The following is a 9,792-nucleotide window of genomic DNA, read 5'->3' as shown; positions in this document are numbered from 1 at the left end:
TACACGGATAGCCTGTTCCTCTGCATTATTTTACAGTTTGGAGCCCCAGTGTAAACCAGATTACAACCCCGTACAGATCTGAGGTTCCACTGAAGGCCCACCTCTGGCTATTAAGATTGATTTATTACATGATGAGAATAGAACATGCAACTAGAGCTGGTGGGAAAATGAAATTTCTGCCATGTGGGAAATTCTGGTCATTTCAAAATTTGTTTTCCTCCCGAATCGAGATGAAAGGTTGAAAATTTGAAATGTCATGAAACAGAAATACTGGATAAAATTAATCCAGATCCAGCAAAATAACTGCATTGAATTATTTTTTGCTAATGTTGAAATGTTTCATTTCAATCATTTCAAACCCTAATAATATAATTATAATGTAATATAAAATATAATATATTACAATATAAAATATAATATAGAATACCAAATATAGTGTTCCATATGATTACAAATATAATAATGTATTTCATATTTGATTTTAATATTTTATAACATAATGTAACTTGAAGATACAAAAACACTGAGTAAGAAAGTTGGAACACATTGAAATGGGAAAGTGACGTGTTGTATTATAGCTCTGAGTACCCCAAAATGCTTCTGCTACTTGTGGCTCCCTGCCTGAACACACACACTCAGACACGCACACACAGCCCCAGCAGCCAGCATGCACCCAGTGTCCTGTATACTGTACTGCTCTGATTAGAACACTTTGAGTCCAGCAGTTATCACAGGACTCCAAGAGCCTCCAAGGTGCCACAAGTACTCCTTTTCTTTTTGCGGATACAGACTAACACGGCTGCTACTCTGAAACCTTTCACGGGAGAGTGCATCAGCCACTTTGTAAGAAGCTCCTGAGATGTGTTGTATTTCAAAATCAAAACCTTGGAAAGCTAAACTCCACCAAAGAAGTTTTTTGTTATTGTCCTTGACAGTATGAAGCCACTTCAACACAGCATGGTCGGTTTGCAGGTAGAAACGCCGTCCCCAGACGTATGGGTGTAGCTTTTCCAGCACGTACACAACGGCGTAACATTCCTTTTCAGTGGCTGACCAGTGGCTTTCCCTCTCAGACAGTTTTTTGCTGAGAAACACGACAGGATGAAATTCTTGATCTGGTCCTTCCTGCATTAAAACTGCTCCCACACCACACTTGGACGCATCTGTGGTTACTAGGAACGGTTTGTCAAAGTCTGGGGCCCTTAGCACAGGGTCAGACATGAGTGTCGCTTTAGGCTGGTTAAAGGCCTTCTGACACTCTTTAGTCCACTGAATGGCATTTGGCTGTTTCTTTTTGGTTAGGTCTGTCAGTGGGGCGGCGATTTGGCTGTATTGTGGTACAAATCACCTGTAATATCCGGCCAAGCCTAAGGAGGATTGGACCTGTTTCTTTGATAGGTTACACTGAGGATGCTATGTTCAGGGCAAACTGCAAGGAATGTGGCAGGCAATCCCCCAAACTGGCGGTTTATTCTGTAATTAGATTCACCAAGCCAGTAACAAAACATCTCCTGTAATACTACTGTGGTTACCAAGAAGCCAGATACAGTCCCCTTTAAGCACCCCTCCCCTTGATTCCCATCTAGACAGCCAAGTCTAATATAGTGAGTGGTTATTGAAAATAGATTCACCGTATGTTAGGTCCACCCAGATCAATATGAGATCTTACCCGATAATCACCCACGTGTCAACTCTTTAGGAACTAAAACTACAGGTTTTAATAAGAAAAAGAAAAAGAAGAAAGAGAATTGCAGTGGTTAATAGATCAATACACATACAGATATACGAACACGCCTTAGGTCAGTTTTATAGCAGAGATGGTGAGGCTGCTGATTTGTAAAAGTCTCTCTGGAATCAGTGTAAAAGGTTATAGTCCAAAAGGTAGTAGTCCTGGTGTAGAGTTTGTTCAAATTCTTCCATGAGAATTCCAGGGTAAATCCAGAGTAAACCTGGAGACCTCAGTCGTGTGGCATAGACCTTCCCTGTCAAAGTTTAAACAGATCTGAAATTAAAAGGGTCAGACCTGGGATTTTTTCTTTACAGTCTTCTAGCAAGCTGGTAAGCCTCTGGACAGAAATCTTTACAGCAGGACTCTCCTCAGATGAAGAATAGGCAGGGTATACTGTAGCTTTGAAGCTAATCTGTTTCCTGTGCACAGATAAACTAGCTGTGTTTATTCACATGAGGCAATGAGTCATTCAAATGATCAAGGCATTTCATTATAGCATAGATAATTAAGTTGAAGAGAATGTAAATAATACTATTAGTTCCTACAATATCTTACATTTTTTATCTTTGTGTCAATAGAATACAATAATGAATCATTCAAAGATAGGATTTTAGCAACTAAAAGCTAATTAGATCACACAGTTAAACTTTTAACAAGATACAGGCAAACACAGACAAATACACTTAGCATCTACTCTTTATTTCTATTACTACAAATAAATGAGTTAACGACTGCTGGCCTAGGACATCTCTTTGAAATTCATATACAGGTATATTGTCTTGATTACATTTCAGTGCTTTTGCTAAGTTGTTGTGGGTCACACAAAAGTTGACCAGATTGTCAGGGTCACAGTTTTAATAAAATATGACATTTAAAAACACAAAAGCCATGTGTCATCATGAAAGATTGAGTAACAACATGAATAAGAGAAATGGCATAGTGATGAAGATGCATATTTCTCCACATACTCTCCTGCTTTAAAAACACACACACATACACACAAAACTCTAGTTAACTTTTGCAGTGAAATAATATTTAATCTCAGCATTAAAATGAAATAAAATGAAAATTGAAATAAAATAATTAAAAGCTATATTATCATAAATGTTTAAAATAATATACACATAGTTTTACATCCTAAGGAAGTGCCAAGAGTGGGAAATTGTTAAATTTACTTAATTTCCATAACTAAATAATTATCATCCCTGTGACAGAATTTAAATAAAGATTTTTAGTAATTTTTGTCTAAATAATTTGCATTGTAAGAAAACCCTGTAAAATAGATTACAGGAAAGTAAATTGTGAAGAAATTAGTTCATGGGGAATAACAATATTATACAGATCCTGCATTTGAAGAAGGAATTTTACAATTAAAAAAAAGTAAAAAGACATATCATAGCTTTCTAACTGCTTAAAGCTCTTTTAAAAAATAGGATTAGTTTACTTTTAAAAGTTTTACTTAAACATCTTAACCAGACAACAAAACAAAGCAACAATTTATTCTTTGTTTGTACAGCACCTAGCCCATGATTGGGCCTCCTTGCTATTAAATAAAATAAATAAATAAATAAATAAATAAAACAAATAAATAATAATAACAATTTAACATAAAATCATTGAAATATGTTGTAAATTGCTCTCCTGGCCAGACATTAGAACAGTTCATAAACAGAAACCTGGCCAAATCTAAAACATGCCCCACAGATTAATTAGATTTTTCGTTTCTCTTTTAAATGCAATGGCATAAGGGGAAAAATAACTCACATTGGGCTTTGTTAGGAGGAACAAATCTTTGGAATTCTCAAAATGGCTATACCAGCTATAGAGTTTTCAGATGCAATCTGTCTCATTAAAAACTAAGAATTAGAGAAGGGAGAACTTTTTCTCTTTTTTGTTTTTTTTTATCAGCAGAGACACAGCCGTCTCCTATGAAGGATACAAATATAAGGAGGCATCTAAACTTTGTAAACAGAGTGAAGGCAAAAAGAAAAGGAGTACTTGTGGCATCTTAGAGACTAACCAATTTTTTTGAGCATAAGAGTGAAGGCAGCATGTTCCAAGTGAGATTATGAGACCGGCTTCTCCTTTGGCTGTAGGCAGGTGTCTTTATGGACGGCAATCAGTTTCTGAAGCAAACTGCTGGAAGAACCTGAATCGTTTGAATCAGTTTGAGGGAAGTATTATTCTTCATGCCTCTGCTTCATTGCATTCATATTGCCCCTGGCATCTATGGTTAGACAGATATCTTATGGAAATTAGCAAACTCATTTTTGCTTTCCTGCCTTAGGATTTCTGGATGTTTCATAGCTCAGGATTTTATTTATTTATTTATTTTTTATTTAGCACATTTCTGAAGAGCCACGTTTTTTTCCGAATGAAATAAACTCAGTGGATTATCTGTAAATCACTGTGGAGGTGGATATACCTGAAAAGTAAATAATTCATGACTCTGCAATCACATCCGCCAACTACTTTTACATAATTGAAAAGAGTTATCATGCCCCCCCAGTCTTCTCCAGACTAAATAAACCCTTTTTTTTTTTCAGTCTTCCCCCATAGGTCATATTTTCTAGACCTTTAATTATTTTCTGTTGCTCTCCTCTGCACTTTCTCTAATTTGTGCACCTCTTTCCTGAAATGTGGCACTCAGAACTGCACATAATACTCCACCTGAGGCCTTATCTAATCTAATCTAATCTATCTATCTATCTAATGGAGATTTAGTGGTGATACCTCTTGCTTCACATGGACATAGACTGAATGCACGATAGTGAAAGTGAAGTCCAGGGCTGGTGAGTTAGACCCCTATTCCCCTGGTTCATGAATCACTCTGGGGCTTAAGTGTCTGGATGTCCAGAGGGAAGCAGTAGCGCACATGTCCAGAGCAGAAACACAGGCGCTCAGGGAGCTTTTACTGCAAAAACTTAGGTGACAAGTTAGTTCAGGCAGCTACCAGGTTACGTAGCAGCTGAGCAGGGATTTTGTGAATACCAGCGGGTGGGATTTAGGCCCCGAAATTGGCAGTTGGATGCCAAAGTCCCTTTGTGGATCTATTCCATAGTCACCTAATACCCAATGATTACAATGGGTGTTAGATACCAAGATGATGTGGAGAATCCCACTAGATGTCTAAATAAATCTGGCTCAGTAAGACTACACAAATAAGTAAGGACAGATTTTAAAGATATTCAAGTGCCTAACGCCCATTGGAATGTAAAATACCTTTAAAATCTGTCCCTGTGTGCTTCTGTATAAGAGTAGGAGTTGCACTCTAGGGCTTTAAATATTTTGCAGGAGTGGTGAGAAAGAAAGAAAGAAAGAAAGAAAGAAAGAAAGAAAGAAAGTGTTTCAGTTTTGCCACACAGCAATGGAGAGAGGCTGTCATTCACATTCTGAAAACAGAATTCATAGCCATTTATAATTTGATATTTATTTTAAAAAATTGGTACATTCTGAGACTCATTAACCACATTTACCCAAGAATGACATTCAATAATTAACATCTGGGATTTCCATGGTAAATGGATGATCACAGTGAGTCCGATACAGTGACCCATAGTGCACCTAAATCTCACCTGAGATCAAGGGGATTTTATCCTTTAAAAAGCCTGCAGAATTGTGCCATCTTCTGATCTGAGAAGAGAACAATCCACTTTGCATGAAATACTTAATTCTTTGGGCCAGAAAAGAAGGAGAATGACTCTGCAGCCCGATTGTTAGGGCAGTCCTTTAGCAGAGAGGACAATCAGGTCCAAGTCCCTGTTCCACTAAATGGTTAATTGTTCTTTACAAAGCAGATCTTCCCAAGATCAGACAGAGAGAGCCAGAGCCCTGGGGTTAACACTCTCAGGTAGACTGTGAGAAGTTGGATTACAGCTCCTGTGAGGTGCTGCAGAGGGATGTCTGACTCCAAATGTTTCCGATTTGGGGCATTTGGTTTCTCAGTGCAAAAAACGGAAATGTTCCATGAATAGCCCCTTTCCATATTTCTGTGTGAAATGGAGCCCGCCCCATGTAGTGTCCCATCTCTGGCTGTTGGGGATATTTGCTAATACCAGTCATGGATGGGTCATATGTCAGGTGTGGCCAAACTGTGGCTAGTGAGCCACATGTGGCTCTTTTACAGGTAAAGTGTGGCTCACGGAGCCACTCATGCCTCCCCACCCCCTTCTCTACCTACCAGACTGCTGGGGTGAGCTTGGGACCTCTGCCTTGTAGAAGGGTCATGGGGTAGAGGCTTCTGCCCGGTGTGGAGAGGGGGTCTTGGGGTGCCTCTGCCAGGACTCAGGGCTTCAGCCCCACTCCTGCTGAAACCCTGAGTCACGGCAGATGCACCCCAAGACCCCCTTTCCACACTGGCAGGTGCCTCCCACAGGGTGAATCCCTGAGTCCCAGCAGGTGTACCCCAGCTCTTGAACTTCTGAAAATTGTCATGTGCAGCTCAGAGTGTCAGTAATTTTGGTTACCCCTGCCATATGTCATTGTAGGTAGTCTCATTGTACCATCCCCTTCATAAATTTATCAAGATCAGTCATAAAGCAAATTAGTTCTTTTGTCTCCACTGCTCCCCTTGGAAGACTGTTCCAGAACTTCACTCCTCTCATGGTTAGAAACCTTCCTCTAATATGAAGCCTAAATTTATTAATGGCCAGTTTATATCCAGTTGTTCTTGGGCCAATATTGGCCCTTAAATAACTCCACTCCCTCCCTGGTGTTTTGCCCTCTGATGCATTTACAGAGAGCAATAATAGGTTCCTTCAGCCTTTGTTTTGTAGACATTTGCATAATAATAATAATAATAATAAATGATTATATATTAATAATTCCTTTTCTATGGAAGTAATTTATTACTGATTATTCTGAAAATACTTTTAACAAATTATTCTGAAGAAAGAAAGAATTTAAAAAAAAAATCCAAAAAAAAAAAGTATAATTCAAGGCACCTTGAAATGTTTATTCCATCCAGTCTGATAACTTGAATGTATTCTGCTTCACAATTACATTGATTGATTTTCTTAACAAAATACATCCACTGCCCTAAAATATTGTTATGGCAGGAATCAATAGGTGGTGCTCTTACATTTTTTCTTAGTGTGAAAGCTCTTTTCAGTCTTTGAAGAAATATTCTATTGTTGTTAATTTAATACATATATATTTTTTGCAGGGAGCTCTCGCAAATAGCAAGAAAATTTGTTCTTTATCTAAAGGCAATTCTTGGGCAAAGATACTGTATGGGAATCGGGCGTTGGTTTGGGGGCTGAAATTTCTAATAGCAAGGATTGCCTGTGTGATCTTTCTGACCACCTCTGTTCCAGGCCACATGTATATAGTGTAAATAAAAAAGCAAAACTTTGAATCTGTGTAGCTGGTTTCTCCAAAGGGAAGCCAACCTGGAGAGCTTATCATCTGAGATAGAGAGGGAGAGTTGGATGGACGATAGGAGCTGCAGTTGCTCATTTCCTCTGACATCTCAGGACTAAGGTGTCTAAGCTGAGTTCTCACAAATCAAGGGAGCCAAAACCAAGAGCCACTTTGGAAAAAGTTGGTCATCTGACTTTCTGTACTATAAAGATACTTACAGGTTACCCCCATGGGTCAGTAATTTAACCCCTTCCTTGAAGTAGATACAAATTAAAATGTTATTCCCCTCCCACTTCTGTTCACTATCTATCTATCTATCTGTCTATCTATCTATCATTACGTGTTGTCTGTTTGTTTGTCTATTTATCCAACATGTTTTTATTTTGTTGCCCATCACTGTGGTATCTTGGCCATGGATTTTAAAAGGATACTAAGAGAGAAAGGCATTCCACTCTCATTGCATATGAATGGATTTGGGCACCTAAATCCCTTGGGTCCATTGAAAATTGCTGCCCACTTTTGATGGATCAGCATTAGCAAAGCCCCTTGTGAATGTAATCTAGTCTTTGGCTCTTCTCCCTCTATGTGTTATAGAAAGCTCTGTTTAGGCCAGGTTCTTTGGAAGAGGGAAGGGTGGGAAGATGCAAACCACTGACTGTGACAGGAAGCCTTCTCCTCAATGCCTCTTTAACTTCCTTATTCCTCAGGCTGTAGATCATGGGGTTCACCAGGGGAATCACTAGGGTGTACAGCACAGAGACAGCTTTGTCCTGCTGAGCAGAATAACTTGGCTTGGGCCGCACGTACATGAAAATCAGAGTCCCGAAGAAGATGGAGATGGCTGTGAGGTGAGAGGTGCAGGTGGAGAAGGTCTTGCATCTGCCCTGATGGGAGGGGATCCTGAGGATGGCTGAGAAGATGTACAGGTAGGAAGTCAGCGTGGTCAGGAAGCTGCTGACACCGATGACACAGGCCGAAGCCAGGATGATGGTCATGTTGCTCTGGGTCTCATTGCAGGAGAGCTTCACCAGGGGTGTGATGTCACAGAAGAAATGGTCGACCTGGTTGTCCCCACAGAAGGGCAAGCTGAATGTGCAGAGAGTTTGGATTAAGGAGTTCAGGAAGCCGCTGGCATAGGAGCAGGCCAGGAGCCAGGTGCAAACCCCATCGGACATGGCAACTGTGTAGAGCAGCGGCTTGCAGATGGCCACAAAGCGATCGTAGGCCATGGCGGCCAGCAGGCAGCACTCAGTGGTCAGCATGCCGCCGAAGACACAGAACTGCACGGCGCACCCCAAGAAGGAGATGGTCCCGTCTCCTGTCACGAAGCTGTTCAGAGCCTTGGGGATGATGGCAGAGGCGTAGCAGAGGTCCACGAAGGACAGGTGCCTGAGAAAGAGATACATGGGGGTTTGCAGGCGAGCATCGAGGTGGATGACCAGCAGGAGGCTGGCGTTCCCCAGCAGGATGGTGACGTAGCTGACTGAGAAAAGCGCAAAGAGCAGGGCTCGCAGCTCTGGGCTTGATGTGAAGCCCAGAAGGATGAACTCCATCACCATGGTGCTGTTTCCACTGCCCATGCTTGGGATCTGATGGTGGGAAAGGAAAAAAGGGAAATATCACAGAGGGGCTGGGAACCTCCACTGCTGGCCCTAGTATCTCCACATCTTAATGCTGGGGGACAGACTCTGATCTCAGTTGGGCCAGCAGAATTCCACTGAGTCACTCTGGATTGACACCGAGGTAAATGAGAACAGAATTGGGCCGAAAAGGCCAGAGTCCTATCTTGGAATTAAGCCAGAGGATAGTGTGCACAAGTGAACAAAGTGCTCTACTGGGTTTTATCCCCAGCTCTGGTAATGGCCTGTTGGGTGACCTGGGGAAGTCCCATCCCCGCTCTGTACTTTAGTTTACCCACCTGTAAAATGGAAATAATGATACTGAACTTCAGCCTAAAGTGCTGTGAGATCTGTGGGTGAGAAGAACTCGAGTTGTTGTTAATTTGGCTCTGACTCTGGATTTATACGAGGGTTTCTGAGAGAAGAATTTGCCCCCAAAGGTTTATCTCTTCTCTCAAAGCCAATTGAGTTCCTCTGGATGTACACTGAAGTGCCTGAGAGAAAACTTGGGTGCAGATAGACAGATCCACTTTCTCTTCTGTGAAACCCAGTGGAATTGCAGTGTATTTATTAGGGTGTCAACTTAATTCATGACTACATCAGTCTGAAAGTAGCATTTCTTATATATCTAATGCATTTACATTACTCCCATTACAACAGCATCTAACAACCTGTAATACATTTACCACCACCACCCCTCCCCCCAATCCCTTTCATAAATGGAAGTGCTATTTGTTGGGGATTGGTCCTGCTTTGAGCAAGGGGTTGGACTAGATGACCTCCTGAGGTCCCTTCCAACCCTGATATTCTATGATTCTATGTTGCTAAAATAAAAGCTTACTTAATTCTTCAGATGTCAAACGCTTTCAATGTTTTTCCTTCATTTCTTCACACAATGTACAGGGAACCTGTGGAACTCTTTGCCAGGGGATGTTTTGAAGGCCAAGACTATAACAGAGTTCAAAAAAGAATTAGAGAAGTTCATGGAGGGTAGGTCCACCAATGGTTATTAGCCAGGATGGGCAGAGATGGTGTCCCTAGCCTCTGTTTGTCAGAAGCTGGGAATCGGTGACAGTGGATGGA

The 9,792-nt window shown here is 40.9% G+C and overlaps 1 protein-coding gene across 1 annotated transcript; it reads right to left on the bottom strand.

The window, feature by feature from the left end:
* Positions 1 to 7,671: 7,671 nt before the first annotated feature.
* LOC144273577 (olfactory receptor OR9H1-like) lies at positions 7,672 to 8,670 on the bottom strand. The gene has a single exon (XM_077832221.1). The coding sequence runs from the start codon at positions 8,668 to 8,670 to the stop codon at positions 7,672 to 7,674; it is 999 nt and encodes a 332-aa protein (XP_077688347.1).
* Between the last annotated feature and the right edge of the window lie 1,122 nt (positions 8,671 to 9,792).

The sequence above is a fragment of the Eretmochelys imbricata genome, chromosome 13 (genome assembly GCF_965152235.1).
Source record: "Eretmochelys imbricata isolate rEreImb1 chromosome 13, rEreImb1.hap1, whole genome shotgun sequence".
NCBI classification, from domain to species: domain Eukaryota; kingdom Metazoa; phylum Chordata; order Testudines; family Cheloniidae; genus Eretmochelys; species Eretmochelys imbricata.
The sequence above is the reverse complement of the archived record's forward strand: the minus strand, read 5'-3'. Positions and strand labels throughout refer to the sequence as shown.